Below are 24012 nucleotides of genomic sequence, written 5' to 3'. Positions count from 1 at the left end.
GCATGGCATGGCACGGCACAGCATGGCATGGTATGGCACAGCACAACCTGGCATGGTACAGCACGGCATGGCACAGCATGGCACAGCACAGCATGGCACAGCACGGCACGGCATGGCACGACACAGCATGGCACGGCACGGCACGGCACGGCACAGCACGGCACAGCATGACATGGCACAGCGTGGCACAGCATGGCACGGCACGGCACGGCATGGCATGACACGGCATGGCACAGCATGACATGGCACAGCGTGGCACAGCATGGCACAGCACAGCACGGCATGACACGGCACAGCATGGCATGGCATGGCATGGCATGGCACAGCACGGCATGGCACAGCACAGCACGGCATGGCACAGCACAGCATGGCACGGCACAGCATGGCACGGCACAGCATGGCATGGCACGGCACAGCATGGCATGGCACGGCACAGGATGGCACGGCATGGCACGACACAACATGGCACGGCACGGCATGGCACAGCATGGCATGGCATGGCACAGCATGACATGGCACAGTGTGGCACAGCATGGCACGGCACGGCACGGCACGGCATGGCACGGCACAGCATAGCATGGTATGGCACAGCACAACCTGGCATGGTACAGCACGGCATGGCACAGCATGGCACAGCACAGCATGGCACGGCACGGCACGGCATGGCACGACACAGCACGGCACGGCACGGCACGGCACGGCACAGCATGGCACAGCATGACATGGCACAGCGCGGCACAGCATGGCACGGCACGGCACAGCATGGCACGACACAGCATGGCACGGTATGGCACAGTACAACCTGGCATGGCACAGCATGGCACAGCACGGCACGGCACGGCATGGCATGGCATGGCATGGCACGGCACGGCATGGCACAGCGTGGCACAGCATGGCACGGCACAGCACGGCATGGCATGGCACGGCACAGAACAGCACGACACAGCATGGCACGGCGCAGCATGGCATGGCACGGCACGGCATGGCATGGCACGGCACGGCATGGCACAGCGTGGCACAGCACGGCATGGCACAGCACAACCTGGTACGGCACAACCTGGTACGGCACAGCCTGGTACGGCACAGCCTGGCATGGCACAGCACAGTACAGCACAGCCTGGTTCAAAACAGCATAGCACGACACGGCACAGCAGTTTCCACACCTTTTTCCCACCGTTTGGGCCCATCCCGCCTCTTTTCCCATCTGGCCAGCCCGGCACAGGGGACTCTGTGCCCCTCGTGCCCTGGGGTCCCCACAGGCCGCCCGCTGCCACCCCGCAGCCACGGCTTGTCCCATCTGCAGAGCTCGAGCCCTCCCTGCGCCAGACCCCGTCACAAACGCGAGTCAGCCGGCAGAGATGCTGCCCTGCCCCTTGGCGTGGCCTGGGGACAAGGACAAGGCTGGAGGTGACAGGGCACCTTGGCCAGGGAGGGCCAGGTCACCAGGGAGGTGGTGGCACCGGGCTGCCGCAGGTCCCCCCCCCCATCTCCGAGCTTTTTGCTGCGTCTCTTCCCACACGGCAAAGCCCCCGGGTTGGATCACGTAATTAGGTAATAGCTGGTGCCTCACGATCCTCCTCACGGGGAAACCATGTTTTAATTAAAACATTTGGGGAGTTAATCCGCGTTGCCGATTCCCCGGGTGGCGGAGCAGCCGCACGAAGAGCCGTGTTCCCAGGGGGCTGGAGGGCTGGCACCGGGGACATGGCAGCAGTCACAGGCCAAGGGGCTCCCGAGCGTCCCTGGTCAGGCCCAGCCCCAGAATCACGGAATCACGGAATTTTTCAGAGTTGGAAGGGACCTGTAGAGATCATCCAGTCCAACTCCCCTGCCAAAGCAGGATTGCCCAGAGCACATCACTCAGGACTGCGTCCACGCAGGTCTTGAAAGTCTCCAGAGAAGGGGACTCCACACCCTCCCTGGGCAGCCTGTGCCAGGGCTCTGTCACCCTTGCCATAAAGTTTTTTCTCATATTTGATCGGAACTTGCTATGTTCCAGCTTGTGCCCGTTACCCCTCGTCCGGTTACTGGGAACCACTGAAAAGAGTCTGGCTCCATCCTCCTTAAACCCACCCTTTAGATACTTGTATGCCATAATAAGGTCTCCCCTCGGCCTTCTCTTCTCCAGGCTAAAGAGTCCCAGCTCTCTCAGCCTTTCCTCATCAGGGAGATGCTCCAACCCCTCACTCATCGTTGTTGCCCTTCGCTGGACTCTCTCCAGCAGTTCCCTGTCCCTCTTGAACTGGGGAGCCCAGAACTGGACACAGTACTCCAGTTGTGGCCTCACCAGTGCAGAGTAGAGGGGGAGAATGACCTCCCTTGACCTGCTGGCCACACTCTTCCCTATGCAGCCCGGAATTCCGTCGGCCTTCTTGGCGACAAGGGCACACTGCTGGCTCATGGATAATTTACTGTCTACCAAGACCCCCAGATCCTTTTCTTCAGAGCTGCTTTCCAGCAGGTCCACCCCTAACCTATACTGGTGCCTGACATTCTTCCTTCCCAGGTGCAGGACCCTACACTTGCCCTTGTTGAACCTCATGAGGTTCTTCTCTGCCCAGTTCTCCAGCTTATCTCGGTCATGCCAGATGGCGGCACGGCCCTCTGGGGTGTCAGCCACCCCTCCCAGCTTGGTATCATCAGTGAACTTGCAGAAGCAGCTGCAGTCATTTTTATTGTGAATTAAAAGCCTCAGAGTAAAACCTGACGATGAGGGAAGGGCCTGGAGCAGAGGCGGCAAGTCCCCCCAGCCCAGGAACCCTCCTCCCTTTGCTCACGGGGATTTGCAAGGCCATCAGCTTGCCGCGAAGGGACATGGTGGTTATCAGGACGGTGCTGCGGGATGGCCAAGGAGTCCTCCATGGCCACTTTGGGGACCTGAGGACAGCCCCCACTGAGCCACCAGCGCCAACGCACCCCACCATCGACAAGCCCAGATCCCACACCTGAACCATATGGGGCTGGTTTGAACCCCAAAAGTCGTTGCCGCTGGAAAATCCCGGCAGAATCTCCGCCCTCAAAGACCACGGATGGACACGAGCATCCCTGCCCAGGGTCGGGATGCATCTGCAGAGGTTGGGACAGGGGTCCAGGTCCCCTCGGGCATGTGGCTCCTCCTCATTCATGGTGTGGAGAAGAGTTAAACCCTGCCCGCCGCCAGCGCTGCCCCTCAGCCCCTACCTGTCATTGCCACAACGGGGACCCCAACACGCTCCAGCCTTGCCCAGAGGGATCCAAGCGTGTCTCTCTGGCACGGCAAGGTCCCCGCCACCTCTCCAGCAGGCAAGCGGGGATGCCAAATCACTTGGGGCCCGGGATGCTCTGGGGACACACGGACGCATCCTCGCCTAGGGCTCAGAAACACTGTCCAAGCTCAGCATGGCGGGCAGGGTGGGCATTTGGGGCACCAAGAGGGATGGCCGTGTCCCGAGCCCTGGGATCCCTCTCCGGCGTGGCTCAGAGGGAGCTGGCTGGTGTGCGCTGGGGGAAGGCAGCGACCCGGAGGCAGCCAGAGCTGTGACAGTCATGTCGGGAGGATGGCAAGGAGCTGCTCGCCCTGGGCACCACCTTTGTCAGACACGTCCATCCCTGGTCTAGTCTGCTGCCTCCTTCCTCGCATCCCCCCTGCTCTCCTGCAGCTGTTTCCATGGCCACTGAGCTGCTGCGGCAACTGCAGCGGGGTCTCCAGCACGGAGCCACCCATCCCTTCCCCGGCCACGCACCTCGGCCACAGCCAGGTCCCGAGGCCACGGGCCAGCACCCTGTGGCTGGTCCCACACCCCAGCACTCGGGGTATTTGCCCCGGCTCTCGCACACCCGCGTCCACTCCTGCACCAACACTCACCACATCGCTTGCATGACGGCCGGGGACATGCCCTGGTGGTTCTCACATGCAATGAGACACCTCTCACACCTCTCCATGTTTCTTCACAGCATCACGGAATGGTTGGGGTGGGAAGGGACCTTAAAGGCCACCCAGTGCCACCCCCTGCCCTGGGCAGGGACACCTCCCACCAGACCAGGTTGCTCCAAGCCCCGGCCAACCTGGCCTTGAACCCCTCCAGGGATGGGGCAGCCACAGCTTCTCTGGGCAACCTGGGCCAGGGGCTCACCCCCCTCACACCAAAGGATTTCTTCCCAATATCTCATCTCAATCTCCCCTCTTCCAGTGTAAAACCCTTCCCCCTCGTCCCATGGCTCCCCTCCCTGCTCCAGAGTCCCTCCCCAGCTTTCCTGGAGCCCCTTGAGGGACTGGCAGGGGCTGGAAGGTCTCCGCGGAGCCTTCTCTTCTCCAGGCTGAACCCCCCCAGCTCTCTCAGCCTGTCCTCCCAGCAGAGGGGCTCCAGCCCTCCCAGCATCTCCGGGGCCTCCTCTGGCCCCGCTCCAACAGCTCCGTGTCTCTCCTGTGCCGAGGCCCCAGCGCTGGAGGCAGCACTGCAGGGGGGTCTCCCCCGAGCGCAGCAGAGGGGCAGAATCCCCCCCTCGCCCTGCTGCCCACGCTGTTGGGGATGCAGCCCAGGCTGCGGGGGGTTTCTGGGCTGCCAGCGCACGGTGCCGGCTCCTGTGGAGCTTCTCACCCACCAACACCCCCAAGCCCAAGTCCTTCTCCTCAGGGCTGCTCTCCATTCCTCCATCCCACAACCTGGATTTGTGCTTGGGTTTGCCCCAACCCATGTGCAGGACCTTGCACTTGGCCTGGTTGAACTTCATGAGGTTCACACAAGCCCAGCTCTCCAGCCTGTCCAGGTCCCTTCTTGCACAAGGATCCATTTCTTCCACGTGTGTGGCACAGGAGGGACAAGGACCAGGAGAACGGATGCTGCCACAGTGCTAGGTGATGGTGGCTGCACGTGGATTGCTGGCAGCAGCAGACGGAGGAGGATCTGTGGCGAGAAGCCAGGCACTGCCCTCCCTCCGGCTGCAAGGGTGCACCTGTGGGCATCTCTGCTGGGAGCACTGGTGTTCACAGGGGTGCCAGCCTGAGATGCCCCAGCTCCAGAAGATGCTGTGGGCAAATCAACAGGTCACCTGAGCCCCAGCCACACCTCCCCGGTGCTCTGGGATGACCTGGGGCTATCTCCAGCTGATGGCACCCTGCCCCGTCTCCCCAGCACTTGCAGTGACGCAGGAGGGGGTGCACTTGTGCTGGGGGCTGCAAAGGCTACAGGACCGTCCCCAGCGCCTCCTGGAACCCAGACATCCACAGATGAGAATCCTGGTTATTCTGCCCCAGCAGAAGGTCCGAGGACAGTGCTGTGCCCTGCACCACCCCACCAGTGCAGCACACCAACACCCCGGCTCAGGGATGGGGAAACTGAGTCACACTCACCCCCAAACACCACTGGCTCTTTCTTTCCCCAAGGCCAGCGAAGCTGTGCAGGCCACCCTGTCCCAGGGATACTCAGGGGACATGGGCAAGGGTGTCACCACCACAGCTTTACACCTCAAGTATGGCTGCTCCAGACCATCAAATACAGCAGAGTGACAGTGGCAGGGCCATTGTCAGGCAAAACATCCAGCCTCCGCCATCTAGAACTGTTGGCTACACCCGCACGAGCAACCCAGGCTCAGCACAGACACAGGCGGCAACGTCTAAATCATGCTGACCACGCCTTGTCACCAAAAGCCGCAGGGGTGACCCATGGGAGACTCAGCAGGGACTGAAAGGCTGGTGATCAGGAGACGCCGAAGCTTGTGTCCCCGAGCCAGGGCTGGGGTTTGCGTGTGAAGCAAATCCCTTTAGAGCCTCCAAGATGTGTCTTAATTCCCTTGGGGGAGCCTGACATTTCATAACGTGCCCGATAAACCCGCTGAGACAACAGCCATGTGCGGCAGGAACGGCTCTGTACCTTCATGGTCTTCATTTTCTTTTGTAGATATTGGCACTACATATAACCATACTCCATCTGCATTAATTTATCTGTGTATCTTTAACTTTACTACCCTACTTGGATGTCATTTTAACTATACTGCCCTAATTATTGCTTGCCAAGCGCTGTCAACTAACTATACCCCCTCCCCCTAACCTCTGATGGAAGAGTTTTTGCAGCACGCAGCCCTACGTTGACTCTCGAAGCAGAGGAGGGAGCAGGCACAACAAACACTGATACCTGTCCACCGGGACACCACGGAGCACACAAACCCTGGAACGCGCTCAAAAAATCAGTCAAACATGGCTGGTGGGAATCCAGGGTGGTCTCCCCTCTCCTTACAGGAATATGTGGCCAGCAGGTGGAGGGAGGTCATCCTCCCCCTCTGCTCTGCCCTGGGGAGGCCACAGCTGGAGCACTGGGGCCAGTTCTGGGCTCCCCGGGTCCAGAAGGACAGGGAACTGCTGGGGAGGGGACAGCAAAGGGCTACCGAGATGCTGAGGGGACTGGAACATCTCTCTGATGAGGAAAGGCTGAGGGATTTGGGTCTCTTCAGTCTGGAAAAAAGACGGCTGAGGGGGGACCTTATCAACGCTTGTAAATACTGAAAGGGGGGGTGTCAGGAGGATGGGGCCAGGCTCTTCTCAGTGGTGCCCGGGGACAGGACAAGGGGTAACGGGCACAAACTTGACCATGGGAAGTTCCATCTCAACATGAGGAGGAACTTCTTTGCTGTGAGGGTGGCAGAGCCCTGGCACAGGCTGCCCAGAGAGGTGGGGGAGTCTCCGTCTCTGGAGACATTCCAACCCCGCCTGGACGCGTTCCTGTGCCACCTGCTCTGGGTGACCCTGCTCTGGCCGGGGATTGGACGGGATGATCTCCAGAGGTCCCTGCCAACCCCTGCTGGTCTGTGATTCTGGGATTCAACTTCATCCCTCAGTTTTTATCCTTATTGTGAGCCATTTCTTACTTGGTTTAGTCACCTCATTACATATTAGTGCTTGGTTTTCAGTTTGCACTGTTCTGATGGTTTCTCGGCCACCACCGTATTGACTCAACGTAATCCTTCATCCCTCCATAACCAAACTCCCTTCCATCCCCGAAACCCCTAGGGGTGGAGGTGGGAGGAATCGACACTGGTCTTGACCTTACACCACCACGACACGATGACGCCCCTTTTCCCCACCAAATGAGGGGTGAAATGCGAGGCTCACGTCATGTCACACAGTATTTCCAGGGCCCACATACGCCAAGGACAGAACCGGCACGGAAAGGGAGCAGAGGCGGGATGTGATGATGATGATGGGTTAACGAGCCCAAAATGCTGCTTCTGCAACACAACAATTAAAAAGGACGGTGCCATCAGGGAATCTGGGATAACCCAAGCCTGGTTGGCTGGTCCAAGTCGCTTGCCCGGAGAAGAAGCCATGCCCTGCTCCCTGCCTGATATCCACCGTCGTGTAAACCTTTGCACGCCCAGATATTAAGTCTAGCCCCGTATTAGTGAATTACTGGATTTGCTGTCATTATGACCTGGATAATTGCACTACTCATCTGTATTTGTTACTGTAATTGGATAATTGCACTACTCATCTGTATTTGTTACCGCACCGTTATTTAGAGATAAATTGTTTATCCCTAAAGCTGCTGGTCTGGTGTCTGTTACCATATCCCAGACCTATAAGTCATCAGGGCTGCTGTAAGCCCTTTACACTGCCCAAACTCGGTGCCGAAGTTGGCACGGTGCTAAGCCACCCCCTTCGTCCTCCTGTCCCTGCACAGGGGGGCTCCGTTACCCCCAACCCGGAGAAAACCCCACAGAGGCCTTTACATCTGGCAGCAAAACAAGGAGGAAAAAATGACCTTCTTTCTTTCTTTCTCCTCTTTTCCAAACAAACTAAAGGACACACTCAGCCAAGGATGAATAAATTGTGGAAAGAAAACCCCAACCTCACGTCTCTCACACTGCTGGGATCAGGGCAGGGCAGCGCTTGGCTCCTGCGTGGCACTGGGAATTATAAGCCCATTCCTACGTTGCTATTGAACAGGTGGGATCCCTCATGGCTTGGGAGGGGGCACAGTGCCCTGGGCCAAGGCGAGGAGCTGCCCAGAGATGTCCCCACCAACAGCTCAAGGAGGAAGGGCTGGATTCACCCCAATCAGCTGCCAGAGGGATTTGTGACAAACAATAACACCCGTATGACCAGAAAGGTCTGCACATGGATGCAGAGGACCAGCGAAGGAAGGGTTAAAAGAATCAGCTTCAACTGGCACAGAGACACGTCCCTGGTTTCATCACAGGGCCAGACAGCGGGAAGACGAAGAACCAACCGAAGATAACAGAGAAGAACAAAGCTGAAGATAAGGCGACATGAAGATGAAGAACAGAGCTGGAGCCATAAAACACCCAGAGACGGATGATGGCAGGACGCTTTTGGCAAAGATTTATGAGACCAGATAATGAGGCAGAAGATCCCAAACAGCCCATAACAGACCTGTCAAAAAGCAGCTTCTCGTTGCCAGCCAGGAGAAAGCCAGAAGACAGAGGGGACAAGTCGGTAGGACAAGGGGTAATGGCTTTAAACTAAAAGAGGGGAGATTTAGATGAGATTTCAGGAAGAAATTTTTCATGTTGAGGGTGGTGAGCCCCTGGCCCAGGTTGCCCAGAGAAGCTGTGGCTGCCCCATCCCTGGAGGGGTTCAAGGCCAGGTTGGACGGGCTTTGAGCAACCTGGGCTGGTGGGAGGTGTCCCTGCCCAGGGCAGGGGGTTGGACTAGATGGTCTTCCCACCCAAACCACCCTATGATTCTATGAGATGTTGAGGACTCAACAGCCGGTGTCCCTAGTCCATCGCACACACCAGTGACCCCCACACACCCCCAGCACCCCACTTCCAGACCGAACCTCTCTCCATCCAGACATGTGCTCCCAGCAGGACGTGGTGGTGGGGTCACAGGATCCCTAAGCTCAGGGCATCTCAACTGAGGAAACCCCCTCCCATGTCCATCTCCATCCTGAGGGTGAAGTCCCCAGAGAGCCAAGAGATGCTCAGACCGTGCGTGCCCTGCCTGAAGATCTCCTTGCCAAGAGGTGGCTTTGACCCCCCTGGGAAGAGGGTCTCAAACCCTCCAGCCGTGTGTCCCCTCCTGGTACCTTGTCTTCGAGGCATGGTGCAAAAGTTCCCCTTCTCGACGGGATCTTGCTGGGCTACAAGGAGCAAATAAGGACATTATTTACAACACGCATCCCTGTGGATGGCCCTGCCCCAGGTTAGCTCCAGCACAGGGATGGTCACCTGTGCTCAGACCCCATGGGCCATGTCCTGGGGTGCATGGGGCCACTGCCAGCTCTGGTGTCACCCAAGACCACCTGTCTCAGCAACAAGCAATGTCTTCCCCTCAAGAAGCTATTTCACGAGGGGCCCACCCTCAAGGAGGGCCCATTTGCCCCCCAAGAACTGTTTCAACACCCACCCGAACAGCTCCAAACTCACCTCTTCCACCCTTTGGTGGAAGAGAAAGGCTGTGAGGTGCCTCCTGCCCAACCTCCCCAGCCCGGCCCGATCTCCATCCTGCTGGGACCCAGCTGGAGTGAGAGGAAACGGGCACCCTGACTGCCAGGGAACATCTCCCCATGGCCATGGCAGGGGGGACATCTCCGGTCCTGTGGCCCCCAGCTGCTCTACCTGGCGCTCTCCAGGGCCACACAAAGCCTGACAGCTCAGCCCATGAGGATGGCGGGACGGCCTGGGAGCGCCCAGGAGGGGACAGGACCGCGGCACTGTGGCGGTGCTGCGCTCGAGGCCCCGGAGGTGCTGGGAGAGGGCAGGGGATGCAGGGGCGAGGGCAGGCCCTGCGCGAGGAGAGCGGGCGGCCGCCCTCCCCCTGCTCCCCAGGGCAGCCAGGGGACACTGGCCCCAGCCTGTCCCCTCCCTACGGCACCTCACTGCCGACTCCCAGGGCAGGCAGGGCAGTACAAGCAGTACAGGCAGGCAGACAGTGCAGGCGGGGCACTGCAGAGCAGGCAGTACAGGCAGGGCAGTGCAGTACAGGCAGGGCAGAGCAGGCAGTACAGGCAGGGCAGTGCAGTACAGGCAGGGCAGGCACTAAAGGCAGGGCAATACAGGCAAAGCAGGGCAGGGCAGGCAGGGTAGTGCAGACAGTGCAGGCAGTACAGGCAGGGCAGGCAGGGCAGTACAGTGCAGGCACTACAACACACGCAGGGCAGGCAGTACAGCAAAGGCAGGGCAGGCAGTACAGGCAGGGCAGTACAGGCAGTAAGTGCAGGCAGGGCAGTACACTACAGGCAGTACAGGCAGTACAGTAAAGGCAGGGCAGGCAGGGCAGTACAGGCAGTACAGGCAGTACAGGGCAGGCAGGGCAGGGCAGGGCAGGGCAGGCAGGGCAGTACAGGCAGTACAGGGCAGGCAGGACAGGGCAGGCAGGGCAGGCAGGGCAGTGCAGGCAGTACAGGCAGTACAGGGCAGTGCAGGCAGTACAGGGCAGGCAGCGCAGGCAGGGCAGTACAGGGTAGTACAGGCAGTACAGGGCAGGCAGCGCAGGCAGGGCAGTGCAGGCAGTACAAGCAGTACAGGGCAGGGCAGGCAGCGCAGGCAGGGCAGTACAGGCAGTACAGGCACTACAGGCAGGGCAGTGCAGGCAGTACAGGCAGGGCAGTGCAGGCAGTACAGGCAGGACAGGGCAGTGCAGGCAGTAAAGGCAGGACAGGGCAGTGCAGGCAGTGCAGGCAGTACAGGCAGGGCAGGCAGTACAGGCAGGGCAGTGCAGGCAGGGCAGGCAGGGCAGGCAGCGCAGGCAGTACAGGCAGGACAGGGCAGTGCAGGCAGGACAGGCAGGACAGGGCAGGCAGCGCAGGCAGGGCAGGCAGCGCAGGCAGGGCAGTGCTCGCGGACCGGCCCCGCCCCCGCCCCCTCTGTGCCGCCCCCTGTCGGCCGGTAGCGGCTCCCCTCAGCGCGGCGCGCGCCGCCGCTCTCGCCAAATCTCGCGAGAAGTTCGGGCTGGGCGGTGGAAGTCTCGCGTGAGCGGCGGCGCAGGGCAGCGAGGCGGCCTCGGGCCCGCTGCGCTCCCTCCCGCCCGCCCTCCTCCGTTCCGCCGCCTCAACCGGGCCCGGCCAGGCCCGCCATGGAGGCGAATCCGCCGAAGCGGAAGGAGACGCGCAAATCGCTGCGGATTAAAGTCATCTCCATGGGCAACGCGGAGGTGGGCAAGGTGAGGCGCTGCCATTGGCGGGCGGGCGCTGGCGGGCAGGCGGGTTAGCCAATGGGGGAGCCGGGTGCAGGCGGCCACGCTGGTAGCGAGGCCGCGGATTGGTGGCTGTGCCGGCCGGTGGGAGCCAATCGGAGGCAGGCGGTGCCGTGCGCTGCGAGGCGGGAGGTTGGGGCGAGTGGGAGATTGACAGCTCTGGGGGCGGGGCCTCGCGTCGTAAGGCCGGGTTTGATTGGCTGCGCGGCAAGGGGCGGGGCCTAGGGCGGGTGATGGCGAGTGTCATGGCGGCGCCCGCTGCTGTCACTGGCCGCCTCTATAGTCGCTGCCTGCCGCACGGGCCCCAGAGCGTTCCCCTCTCTGTGGGCCGGGTCCTTCCGTGATGAGGCTGCTCAGGAACAGCTGTTCGCGTGTCCGCCTCCTTCACAGGGAGTCCGCACGGCCACGCAGCGCCTGAGGGCAGAAGGTGCGGGTGCCTTCCCCGGGGGCACTGGGGGAATCCCGTCCCTCCCCGGTTTGGCTTTAGTCAGGGTTTTCCCCTTCCTCCTGCTGTGATGAAGGGCTGTCTCTTCTCCAGGGTGTTATTTCTTCTCCCAGCTGTGTTCCATTAAGTGCTGCCCTGTTGTTGTTTGCTAAATAAATCATAGAATCATATAATGGTTTGGGCAGGAAGGGACCTTAAAGCCCACCCAGTGGCACCCCCTGCCCTGGGCAGGGACACCTCCCACCAGCCCAGGTTGCTCCAAGCCCCGGCCAACCTGGCCTTGAACCCCTCCAGGGATGGGGCAGCCACAGCTTCTCTGGGCAACCTGGGCCAGGGGCTCACCCCCCTCACACCAAAGAATTTCTTCCCAATAGCTCATCTCAATCTCCCCTCTTCCAGTGTAAAACCCTTCCCCCTCGTCCCATGGCTCCCCTCCCTGCTCCAGAGTCCCTCCCCAGCTTTCCTGGAGCCCCTTGAGGGACTGGCAGGGGCTGGAAGGTCTCCGCGGAGCCTTCTCTTCTCCAGGCTGAACCCCTCCAGCTCTCTCAGCCTGTCCTCCCAGCAGAGGGGCTCCAGCCCTCCCAGCATCTCCGGGGCCTCCTCTGGCCCCGCTCCAACAGCTCCGTGTCTCTCCTGTGCCGAGGCCCCAGCGCTGGAGGCAGCACTGCAGGGGGGTCTCCCCCGAGCGCAGCAGAGGGGCAGAATCCCCCCCTCGCCCTGCTGCCCACGCTGCTGGGGATGCAGCCCAGGCTGCGGGGGGGTTTCTGGCTGCTGTGCGCTGGCTCCTGTTGAGCTTCTCAATTCTACTACCGATGTAGTCCTGTTACACTGCTAACAGCACAAGGGCTCCCTTGAGACAGACAAATACCTCACTGATGGCAAGAAAATCCAGAGGGGTCTTACAGAAGAGAGTGAGTGGGCAAAGAGGTGGCAGGTGACATTTGTCGTTATGGTATTTATCTCTCAATGCCCGATAGCGGCCAACTCCTCTGCCGGGGCAGAAGCAGGGGTGGGGGGACCTGGTGGAACCCTGAATATGTCTCTCGGGCTGACGAAATGTTCTTTTTGGCTTTTGGGGAGCTGCCTGCCCCCAGGACCCTGAACACACAGCTCCTGTAGGCTGGGTGTTTACTGTGGGGGAATAAATCAGTGTCTTGTCACTCCTAGCTCCAAGCAGGTAAGGAATAACTGACAGCCAGGGGCTGGGATCCTGGCCTTTCCTTCCCTTGCAGAAAGAAAACTGTTCCTGGTAAAGTTTTGTGCTTTGATTGTGGGTTAATTAGTTAGTTTAGGGACTTAGGGAGAGTTGATGACTCTGCAGCCGTCCTGCTGGCTGCGGGCTGACAGCGAATTCCCTGGTCATGTGAATATTATGGTGCACAGTGCCCTCCTGCTTGAGACTCCCTTGTTCTTTCTCACAGAGCTGCATTATAAAGCGTTACTGTGAGAAGAGGTTCGTTCCCAAATACCTGGCGACTATTGGTATCGACTACGGTGTCACAAAGTAAGTACCTTCGCACTGAGGAGCCGTGAGTGCCGGGAGAGTGGGATGAGCTGCATGGTCGCAGATGGCAGGCGAGGGTCTGCTGTGGGAGACGCTTGTCTCCACAGGGGCAGAGGGAAGATGTGTGGTGGGGCTATCCCACCTCCCGCTGCTCCTGAGTGACCACACTGCCCTGAGCCAAGCGCGCCTGGCTCTGCCAAGGCTGCTTAGTTTCCACACCATAATCTGCATTTCTGCTTTAATAATAGGATAATCAGCATAATAAGCCTTCGTCTGGTAGCATAGCTCCCCCGATACCGTGTTACATCCAGAGGTGGTGCTGTCCTCCTCGTCTGACTGACTCTAGAGGCAGTTTTCTGGCCGTTAAACCCCAGCACTCAGAACTTCTTACCAATTTTTCTGTCCCCAATCACCCAGCTCTTTCTCTGGGGAGGGCTGACAGAGATAAAGGGTGTTCCTGCGGGGGCACAGCCTGTGCAAGGGCTGAGGAAGAACCTTCTAAAGCATTTCCCATTTCTCTTTCAGAGTGCAGATCAGAGACCGAGAGATCAAGGTGAACATCTTTGACATGGCGGGGCACCCATTTTTCTACGAGGTAAGGCAGACCCGGCTCTGGCCTCAGCCAGGCCATCTCAGAAGCATTTGGGCACTCGTCAGCTTTCCTCAGCTCTGCCCCAAATTGGGTTTGGGGGTGGAAAACTTGAAAATACATTAGTTATGAGCTTTCTATGCTACAATAAACCACCTTCTTTCCTGCCACGGACACCTAATGGAGGCCAGCACTGGAAACCCTCGCTGCTTCTGCGAGCAGCCACTCCCTGCTGCTAGGAGTTACCAAACCCAGGAGCCACAGCTCCATTCTCCGAGGTCCAAGCAGTAGCGAGGCTGAGTGTGCATCCCCAGTAGGCACACACAAGCACACCTATACAAGACTTATACACGTATGTTCATGGCTGGCTGTGCGGATCAACACCGACAAACAGCCAGCGCTGGCACAGACAGCACCAGTAGCCTCATCTTGGTCTCTCTCGCCGATCAGGAGAAGGAAAACAAAGTTATTAAAACTGAAATCTATAAAGCTACAAACAACTCTGATAGAAAGAGTAACGAGTGTACGGTTTGGCTTTTACAAGCTACCACTCATGGTGCTAGCCCTATTTCAAAGTGGCTTCTTGTGCTTAGGAATTTGCCCACCTTGAGGTTAAATTTCCTCAGATTGGGAGATCTTTGGAGCTTACCTTGGGCATTTGTAGCATACTGGCATCCTAATCCATGACCAAGGTGCTGTAAACGCATGCAGTTGAACTAGAGGATTGTTGTAGGTCCCTTCCAACTGAAATGTTCCATTCCATTCCGTTCCGTTCCATTATTATTTGCTATACAAATAATAAGCGGTACTATTTACAAAAAGGAGGTTGCAGGATAAAACTTTAGGATTTGAACACATAGACTGCCACATCCACTTTGGAGAGCTGGCACAAAGGAGTGATTGTGCTCGCTGCTAATCACATTGATTTTCAATTACAAACAAAGTAATAAAGTGGGCTCACAAGGGGGAGAAAGGAACGTTAAATGTTTATCCATTATAATCCTATTGTTTTAACAGTGTAATGCATACTCAATTATAATCATACTGTTGCTGCTTGGTAAAGCATCATCCTTAGACTAATAAAAATGTATAGAATGTTAGGAAAGAGTAGTTTATAACACGATAAATACTAATGTGACATAAAAAAGTGAAAATCAGGGAGGGCAAAAGAGTGAGACAACAGTGAGAATGTAATGGTTTGTACTGGCCAGGTGACTATTATTTATCTGGTTGCTCGTAAACCTCCCATTCCTCCCTTGCGTTCTCAGCGTTTACTTATCGCGTGCTCTAAAGTTTTGGGCACAACAAGGCTTTCTATGTTAAATTTGTCTCTGTGTGCATAGCTGCAAGTCTTGGCTTGTGTTTGTAAGTCCTGATACAGTACAAGTAACCAATTAATTAAGAATAGCCTGGAATACAGCAGGGAGATTGTGGGACAGGGCTGACAGCATAAGGAAATTTTGGGATAGAAGTCTCTAAAGACTCATCTGATGCAGATGTGGTCAGTAAAGGTCTTTGTAGCACAGTTAGCACTTGCCAGATATATGAGCTGCTGATGTGTATCGACTTTCTGGCTCTGCCACAGCCAATCCATATGAGATAATGGAGAACAGAAAGACTCTGAGTCCTTGAAAAGCGTAAATGGGCTTAAACTGTACATTTGCTGAACAAGTACGCGGCAAGTATTTACTGAAGAGTGACAAGACAGAAAACTGATGCTGCTTTGCTGCTTTGGTTTTGTATTTTCAGCATTTAATACTGAATGTAGCATATCTCTGGAGTATAATTGGTGTATAATTGGTTTTATACTAAAATATAAGTAAACAGGGGAAAAGAAAAAGTTGGGCACAAGTATAAATGGCAAGAGGAGTGACTGAAGAGCAGCCCTGCAGAAAGGGATAGAATCATGTAGGTTGGAAGGGACCTTTAAGATTATCGAGTCCAACCATCAACCCAACCCTGCCAAGACCACCACTACCCCATGGCCCTCAGCACCACGTCTGCCCGGCTTTTCAATCCCTCCAGGGATGGTGACTCCACCACTGCCCTGGGCAGCCTCTTCCAATGCTTCACAACCCTTTCCAGGAGGAAATTGTTCCCAATATCCATCCTAAACCTCCCCTGGCACAACTTGAGGCAATTTCTTCTTGTCCTATCGCCTGTTACTTTGGAGAAGAGGGGCTGACCGCATTGCTCTACAGCTTCCTGAGGAGGGGATGTGGAGAGGGAGGTGCTGAGCTCTTCTCCCTGGGATCCAGTGACAGGATGCATGGGAATGGTTCAAGGCTGTTCCAGGGAAGGTTTAGATGGGACATTAGGAAGCGTTTCTTTACTGAGAGGGTGGTCGAACACTGGAACAGGCTTCCTGGAGAGACCGTTGATGCCCCAAGCCTGGCAGTGTTTAAGAGGTGTTTGGGCAATGCCCTTAATAACATGCTTTAACTTTTTGTCAGCCCTGTCAGACAGTTGCACTAGATGATCCTTGTACGTCCCTTCCAACTGAAACAGTCTGTTCTATTCCAGTATCTGTCCTGTAGCTGACCTCAGACACTAATCCAGCAGCTGTCCTGGGGATCCTTGGTCTCCCCAGTTGCTGGCACTGAGCACAGAAGCCGCAGAGGCTGCAGCCCTGCTCCAGCTGCTGGTACAGCCCCCCTTACGCACACCCACACTCCCAGGCAGACATCCCGCGGATCCCTCCGGTAGCTGGGCTTAGACACGCAGTCTGTCCAGGGGCTGACCCTGGATCCTCGCTCTCCCCTGCTGCCTCGTGCACAGGGACACACATGGGAGCCTCTGTCGACTCCCAGGCCGCCCAGTCTCCCCAGGAGCTGGTCTGGCACCTTGTCTGCCGTTGTGTGTCCGTGCTCTTTTGTGTGGAGGCGAGTATTTTACAGGCTGATCGCTCTCCTCTGGCAGCACAGCGAGGGTATTATTTGGGTTCCCCATCTGTCCTTTTTCCGGCATCTTCTATTTGTGTGGAGGTGAGATTTTTATCACAGAACCAAATAGGTGCCACTTAAATGGCGATCACCCAAATCCGCCGGGCTGTGGGCTCTCAGCCCGGCTGTCCCTGATGCCAGTGCCCTGCCTTTGTCCCCGCAGGTGAGGAACGAGTTTTACAAGGACACGCAGGGGGTCATCCTGGTCTACGACGTGGGACAGAAGGAGTCTTTCGATGCGCTGGACGCATGGCTGGCTGAGATGAAGCAGGAGCTGGGCCCCCACGGGAACATGGAGAACGTCGTCTTCGTTGTCTGTGCGAACAAGGTGGGCTGTGGCGGGGAGCCAGGCTGCCGTACGGCCCTGATCTCCAGCCCTCGGGGCTCGTTGTGTTCCCAGCCTGAGCCCAAGCTGTTGAGGTCCAGCTGTAGTGAGGGAAATAGGTGGTAGGGAAGACTTTCTAAGAGCCAGATCTGTGTGTGAGGAGCGCTGGAGACCGAATTTCAATGGGGTTTTGAGAACGTGGTGGCCACACATCAGTCAGGAAGGGATCAAGTAGAGGTGATGTTGTCTCTGACTAGAAAAACTCTCAGAGGGCTTTTCACTTGAATTTTCTGTGCTTTCTTTTCACGCTGCCTCCCGTCCCTTCAAGATAAGCAAACAGCCTCTCCAACCAGACAGGCTCCTTACCTGCTGTTAGACAGTCGGCCTTGGAGCTGTGTTCCTCCAGCTGCCGCTGCAGACCCTGGCTGAGCTCTGGTCTCTGCCTTTTCTCCCGGTCTAGATCGACTGCACCAAGCACCGCAGTGTGGATGAAAGTGAGGGGCGGCTCTGGGCAGAGAGCCGGGGCTTTCTTTACTTTGAGACATCGGCGCAAACAGGAGAAGGAATCAACGAGATGTTTCAGGTGAGGTGTAGTGATGGTGGTGAGGGCACAGGATTCGATGGCAGAATGTCTCCTGAACTGCCTGGATCCCACAAAACCCCTGGGGCCGCTGCCCCAGAGGTGTCTTCCCAGTGAAATGCCGCCCTGAGTAAGCCGTAGCCGTTTGGCACAGGGCCTGAATTGGTCCTCCCAGTCCTGAGCCAGCCCTAGCATTGCATTGCTCAGAGTTTATGATCCCTCTTGCTGGACTGGGAACACGATGCAGAGGTGCCTGTGTCACTTATTTGGGTCTAGCACTGAGCTGAAGTGGGTTTGAGATAAATGTGGGCCCTGGCCTTCTCCTCAGTCTGCCCCATGGTCCTTGCAGGGACGGGATCCCCCTGACCTGGAGTATCCCAGCCCCCCACAGCCCAGGCAGTGGGGCGTGAACATTTAACAGTTGTCCAAGTGTTCCCCCATGCTTTGGAGGATGAGTCTGCAGCCAGCGAGGGCAGTGGGGTCACCTGTGTGCTGCCACCCCCTTTGGGGACCATTCATTTCCACTGACTCCTTCCTGTGTCCGCAGACTTTTTACTCTGCCATCATTGAGCTGTGTGACAACGGCGGGAAGCGTCCCCCCTCCAGCATGGGGGTTGGCTTCACCAAAGAGCAGGCAGATGCCATTCGCAGGATCCGCAACAGCAAGGACAGCTGGGACATGCTAGGGGTCAAACCCGGAGCCACAAGGTGAGAGAGACTTCAGTAATTGCCTGGCTGTCCCTAATCTTCCTGTCCTGACAGGCTGGTTGCATCCGTGATCTGTGACGTGCCTGCTGATAAGCTCACCTTGGTTTATCCAGTAGCCAGGCACAAGGAGTTTGTATCTACCCACAAAACTGGGGCAATGCAAAAGAAACCCTTGGTCCTGAGCACCAAAATTCCCCTTTTAATAGACAAGCCTGGCTGGAGGGAAGGAGGGGATGATGAACATGAGAACTTCAGCCCTGTCACCTGCCTGGCCCTGCGTCCTGCCTCCAGGCTGAGCCGTCTCTGGTCACTCCCTTGCCAGATGTGTTTGGAGCAGCTCCAGCTTTACCTTCCTTGCTCTCCACACCTGGAGAAGCTTTTAGGCTGCTGTAATGCTGCTGCCCACGTTATCAAAAAGGGATTGATGTTACAGCTTTTTCAGCTGGAAGTGGTACTCCCACAAGACAAGCTTTCTCCTGTCTTCCTTAGAGGACCTCTAGCCAGGTGGAACTGGTCATTGCCTGTGTAAGAGGTTGGATATTGAATCTCCCAGTTCTGCTGGATGACTTGGGCAGCTAAAACAAGCTGCCAGAGCTATGCCTTGCTTTCTTCTCTCTGAACCACGAGGACTACCCTTGTGTACACCTTATGGAGTGGCTGAGAGTGGATTTTTGGCTAACATAGATCATTTGGGACTCATAGATCCTTCCATTGGCTCTCTGAAATACAGGTGTTGAGCCTAACCCCTCCTCACCCATGGGGAGAGATCAGGAGCTCTGCAGGGCAGTTTGTGCTGTGATTGCCAGCATGGATGGAATCGCCTCTCTCAGGAGGTGCCCCCCTCTCTCCCCAGCCTGCAGCTGGAGCCGCGATGCCTGCTGTGGACCAGACACCCAAGGCTTGAAGGGCTGAAGTGATGTGCAATGCCTTTGCCCGGAGTGCGTAGGCGGTTTGATGCGAAGCTGAGTCAGGGTGTGTGTGCCCCCACGCTGTCTCCCAGCTTTCTGCTCTCCTGGTGCCAGAGACTCAGCACACCACGGCACGTGTCACAGGCACGTGTCTGCCATGATGGGAACATTTGTGCCGGCACTGTCCCGTGGTGGAGAGGGTGTATCTGCCCCAGGAGAGGGGTTCATGCCACACCAAGAAGTACCTTGTGTGCTTTTCTACAGCTCTTTCTCCATAGCATCACCTCCAAAGCCTGGAGATCCTTGGTGCCAGTGAGGGAAGGGTTCAAAAGGGCTGTTGAGCACAGGGGGGGCTCCTGGCCCTGCTGTGCTCTGCCAGGCAGGGCAAGGCTGAGCTGGGCTGTGTGTGGCATGGGTCCCCTCACTCTTGTCTTATCTCCTAGGGATGAAGTGAACAAAGCCTATCGGAAGCTGGCCGTGCTGCTCCACCCCGATAAGTGTGTGGCTCCCGGCAGCGAGGACGCCTTCAAAGCAGTGGTGAACGCCCGGACCGCGCTCCTCAAAAACATCAAGTAGGGAACAGAGCCATTCAGACCTGGAAACCTTCCCCTCCTCCCAGCTAGCTCCCAAACAGCCATACGGCCGTGGGGCACCCCTCTCCTCCTCACGCTTACCGCTGGCATGGACACACACAATCCCAGCACAGGCTGTGGAAGCAGGACTGCATCCGACCGCAGTGCGCTTGCGATGGATGGAAAAGGCGCAGAGTGCTGAGGAGGGGAGAGGGACCCCAGAGCCCTCCCTGCATCCGTGGCCCCAGGTCGTGGTTGGCGTAAGTGCTGAAAGCGGTGGGGTCCCTGCCTTCCCCGCTGCGTTACACCTCCCGGGAGTTACCAGCCGTGGAGGGGTTTGGATGTGTGGCTCTAACCTGTGGATGCAGTGAGGGCAGGGCGAGGTCTGGCCCGAAACCTGCTGCACCTGAAAGTGTTGGTGTCGTGGGTGGAGGATGCCCAGGAGGGGCAGTGCGTTGTCAGTCCTGGGTTATCCTGGAGCCGCCTCTGCAAGGCTGCCCATGCCAAAGCCGCATGGGCACTGCCAAGCACTGGGGTGCTTCAGCTCCTTGGTCAAAGCTGGCTCCTTCCAGCGATGCTGCTTTTGGCAGCGAGGAAAAGGGTGGGTTGCTTGAGGAAACCTCTGGTACCGCAGGGAGAAACTGGCTCCAAGAGTGTCCCAGTCTTTCCCAGCTTGTCCCCTGCCTCCTCCCCAAGCTGTCATGGTGCCAAGAACAGTCCCTTTGGCAGGACTAGGCTCTCCCCCCAGCACACACCTCCTCATCATAGCACGGAGTCTCCTACCACCATCTCCTTCTGTCTCCCTGAGCTCTTAGGAAGAGCCCCGAAGGCTACAGGCCCTCAAGCCACGGTCTCCCTCTCTCCCAGCCCTCTGCTCCCGCTGCGTTGGCAGGCTCTGGGTAGGTGCCACCATGGGGGACTGTCCTGGAGTGTGGGTGCCGTGGCTATTTGCAGTCAGGAGGAGGGTGCTGACCCAAGGAGGAGACAATTCAGCCCCCAACGTGGCTGCCTGTCAGCTCTGCCCTTCCTCCCCTCACCCAGCCCCATCTCCCCGGCTTTGCCCCCACCGCAGAGCGGCGTGGGTGCCTGCGATCTGCCCGCTCGCTTGGCCCCGCGGCGCTCTCGGGTTTGGTGAGCACTGGAGGGGGGGGACATGTACTCCCCCAGCCCTCTTTTCTCACAGCAGCAGCGCGTCGCCCTGCTTTGCTGGTTGTGTTACGGGGCGCTGATCAGCAGGCGGGTGCGCGTTGCTCCCACCTTGTCACAGCTGCTGTTTTCTTTGGATACTCTTGGCCATGTGGCGGGGAGCATTGCTGGCCACTTCAACAAGTCCTCGTAGAGGCTTAAGATCTGGCCGTTGCCTTCCTGAAAGAGGTCAGGCCCTCCCTGCCAGGCTCTTAGGGGGACCAAACGGGAGATCCCTCGGTGTCTCACGGTTTTGTCAGGACCCAGTTTTACTTCCTTGCTGCTGCGTGGGGTGGGCAGGGAAGGCCAGGACACTAAGCTGTGGAATGAAAGCCACGGAGTGTGTGCGTATGTATCCTTACCCCACAGGTATCCTGTTCAAAAGTGTTTTCTCTTGTGGTCAGTGCAATATTTTTTGTTTTTTTCACTTTTTTTTCACTTCAAGGCAGTTTTTCTGTGTTTCCCTTTCAAAATATATCATAAATCAACAGTAGATTTCAACCCCCCAACCCCTTTTGGCAGCAAGCACTAAGGGACTTTAAAGCCAGTATCACTTTGCTCTTGCTCTGTTTTCTGGTGCTGGGTTACTGGGAAGAAGAAATAAGCTGTCCTGCTGGGAATTACTTTTTATTCCTCTGGTGTAGAAATAACCAAGGGAAGATGCTGCTACAGGAGGTTAATTTTTAAAATAGCTCTGTTTTTCCTCTCCCACGTGTATTAAAAGCTGGGCTGGGGGAGATCAGCAGGGCAGGCACTGGAGCTGCCGCAAGTTACACTGACGGGGTCTCGTTCCATTTTATAGGAGTGTGGAGTTCCCTGGAATCCTCCCCACTTGTCTAATGGAGGAAACCACTTAATTCTGGCTTGCTGCAAAGCTGTTTTTCTGTATTTTTTCTTTCTGTTGAGGAGGGTAAATAATCCTGTTGCTGAATGGTGCACTTCACTTTGAAGGTCAGATCTCGGTGCCTGGAGTGGTTTAACGGCTTCCTCGGTTCCTGCTGCTCAGGGGCTCTCCAGGTCTCTTGTGCCACGCGCGGTCCCTCCTGTTCGCTCCTCAGGTGACTCTGGCCACCGGTCTCGGGGGTTTCTCCTGTCTGTTTACAGAGCTGACCGGATGTTTGGAGACGATTACACACGCATGTCACGTCTAGCCATGCCGGTGACCTTCTAAGTTGTGTTATTTTTATAAATTAAACCCCCTTTGGAACAAAGGAAGCCCTGTGAGCTGTCCTCCTGCGGCAGCCGCCTGCTGTTAATGTTTAATTGCCCTTTGACTCATTTCTCTCCTCCCCAGCCGGGTCTGGCTGAGGCTGGTGGTGAAGAGCTGCCCTGGAGGGGGATGATGGAGATTGTGAATCAACTCGGCGGGAGTGGGAGCTGGGTAAGGGATGGAGGGAACAGCGCGGCGGGGATGTGATGTGGGATACACCCAGCTGCGGTGGAGCCTGGATCCGATCAGGGCACCCAGAGGGGTGGCTCCGTCCTTGCTCCATGCACACACACCTCTGCACCAACGGCCTCGGCGGTGTGCTTCCCCCATCCCATCCTCATCAGGATCTCAAACTCCCAGTCCCTCCAGCAAGGCTGCCACCACCCAGGCTGTGCCTCTGCGCCGTGAGTCCCACATCCTCCTGCCTCGCGCGAAGTCCTGCTGCTGAAGTGTCTACGCTGTGACAGCCTCCAGGATCTGAATCCCAGATGAAGGGACTTTCCGTTCTGCATCCAAAAACGCAGCCAGGAGCCACTCGGAAGATCTGTGGGAAGAAAAAGCCTCCCTCGATGTGCCCGGGCCGCTGCCCTGCCTGCCTGCGCTCTGCCTGCCTCCCAGCGCTCGGTGGAGCCGGCAGGCAGGGAGGAGATGAGGATTCCTGGTCTGGCCCCGTGCCTGACGTGCCCAGGCAGGGCCCAGGGAGCAAACCCTCTCCTGAGAGGAGGCTGCACCCATCCTGCTTCACAAACCAGTGCCAGGTCCTCTTGCTGGCCTTCAGACCCGTTTTGCTGGTGTTCAGACCAGTTAACCTTCCCAACCAGGGCCCAGCCAGGGTGCCCTGACTGTGGCCAACCTGGGATGGATTGGCCTGGCAGGACATGTCCCGGGGCGGGTGGCACAATGTCCCTGTCCTGTGCTAGCCAAGGCACAGAGGAGGCTGGGCAGCCCAAGCCTCTGCTCCCTTGCGCTCCTTTTCAGCCGCAGCAGGATGGGAATAACCCCGAGCGCAGCCAAAACCTCCGGGGAGCTGTGGCTTTGGCACTTTAATTTTGATATTAATTACTTTACAGAAGCAATTGCTTCCCCTGGCAAAGCAGCCGAGGTGGGGACATGGGAGAGCGTGGTGCCTCCGGCCATGCTGGGGGAGGCCGAGCGTGGTGGAACTGGGGGGGGCTCCTCGCAGCATGGTCCGTGGCTGATCCAAGGCATCTCCATCAGCTCTCAACGCCAGCCAGTTTTCCAGAGACAGGGGAGCAAGAGAGGAGCAGGCGGCAGCTGGAACACGGGGAAGAGGAGGGGGAGCTTTCTGAAGAGGTTTCAGCAGGGTGTTGATCAGTTTGGGGGGTGATTTGGGTGACGTAGGCAAAGGGGGGGGGGGAAACCTTGGGTTTCTCTGCTCCCCTGTTGTAAGGTGGCTGTGACCCCAGAGAGGACGATGGGGTGAGCGGAGCTGGATGAAGAGTGGGCTGGCAGGTTTTATGGGTGCTCATCCCCTGGCGTCGGGGTCCCTGGCTCCCAGCGGGGCCGTCGGCAATCGGTTCAAGATCCATGGGTCCCTACGGCGCGCAGCCCCGGGCGCTGTGGGGTCTGCGAGCTGCTGGAGGGAGATGACGATGAGGATGGAATGGGCAGCAGAGGCCGAGGGATGGCTGCAAGTCGGGGCAACCCCCACACACACACACACACACTCCCATTTTCCCCCTGGGAACCGCTTCCCCATCCCCGCAGCCGGCACCGAGAGGGTTACGGAAGGCGGAGACGCACCGGTACCGGCACGACCGGCGGTGCCTGCCCGCCCCCGGCCCCGGGGAAGCCCAGCCCGCTCCCCCCTTCATCCTTAACCCCCCCCCTTCCCCTCCCCGAGGCTTACCATGCCCCCGCCGCCGCCTCCGCCGCCTCCGCCCCGGCCCCGC

The 24012-nt window shown here is 57.7% G+C and overlaps 2 protein-coding genes across 6 annotated transcripts in view; one reads left to right on the top strand and one right to left on the bottom strand.

The window, feature by feature from the left end:
* The window catches only part of EFR3B (EFR3 homolog B), a 67093-nt gene extending 56716 nt beyond the window's left edge, over positions 1–10377 (bottom strand). For 2 of the 3 annotated variants that reach the window (XR_008465742.1, XM_054197117.1), the window contains exons 1-2: positions 9556–10377; positions 9024–9077 (exon numbers count right to left, since the gene is read on the bottom strand). Coding sequence is in view for 2 of the 3 variants with exons in the window: in XM_054197117.1 (XP_054053092.1) it covers positions 9024–9039 (16 nt within the window). In the remaining variant the exon portion in view is untranslated. The remainder of the gene's footprint in view (positions 1–9023; positions 9078–9555) is intronic. The other variant, XM_054197118.1, reaches the window with a different exon arrangement.
* A 571-nt stretch (positions 10378–10948) lies between these two features.
* DNAJC27 (DnaJ heat shock protein family (Hsp40) member C27) lies at positions 10949–23910 on the top strand. Of its 3 annotated transcripts, XM_054196448.1 has the most exons (9): positions 10949–11098; positions 12998–13080; positions 13606–13675; positions 16775–16939; positions 17397–17519; positions 18064–18224; positions 19576–19704; positions 22184–22270; positions 22460–23908. In XM_054196448.1, the coding sequence occupies exons 1-8, from the start codon at positions 11012–11014 to the stop codon at positions 22230–22232; spliced, it is 867 nt and encodes a 288-aa protein (XP_054052423.1). In that variant the 5' UTR covers positions 10949–11011; the 3' UTR covers positions 22233–22270; positions 22460–23908. The 3 variants fall into 3 exon arrangements, with proteins under 3 accessions (XP_054052423.1, XP_054052422.1, XP_054052424.1); XM_054196447.1 differs by having other exon boundaries at positions 22184–23910; XM_054196449.1 differs by lacking the exons at positions 19576–19704; positions 22184–22270; positions 22460–23908 and adding an exon at positions 19078–19564.
* The last annotated feature ends 102 nt before the right edge of the window (positions 23911–24012 follow it).

This window comes from Rissa tridactyla, chromosome 3 (assembly GCF_028500815.1).
Source record: "Rissa tridactyla isolate bRisTri1 chromosome 3, bRisTri1.patW.cur.20221130, whole genome shotgun sequence".
Taxonomy (NCBI): domain Eukaryota; kingdom Metazoa; phylum Chordata; class Aves; order Charadriiformes; family Laridae; genus Rissa; species Rissa tridactyla.
This window is presented reverse-complemented; position numbering and strand designations above follow the sequence as displayed.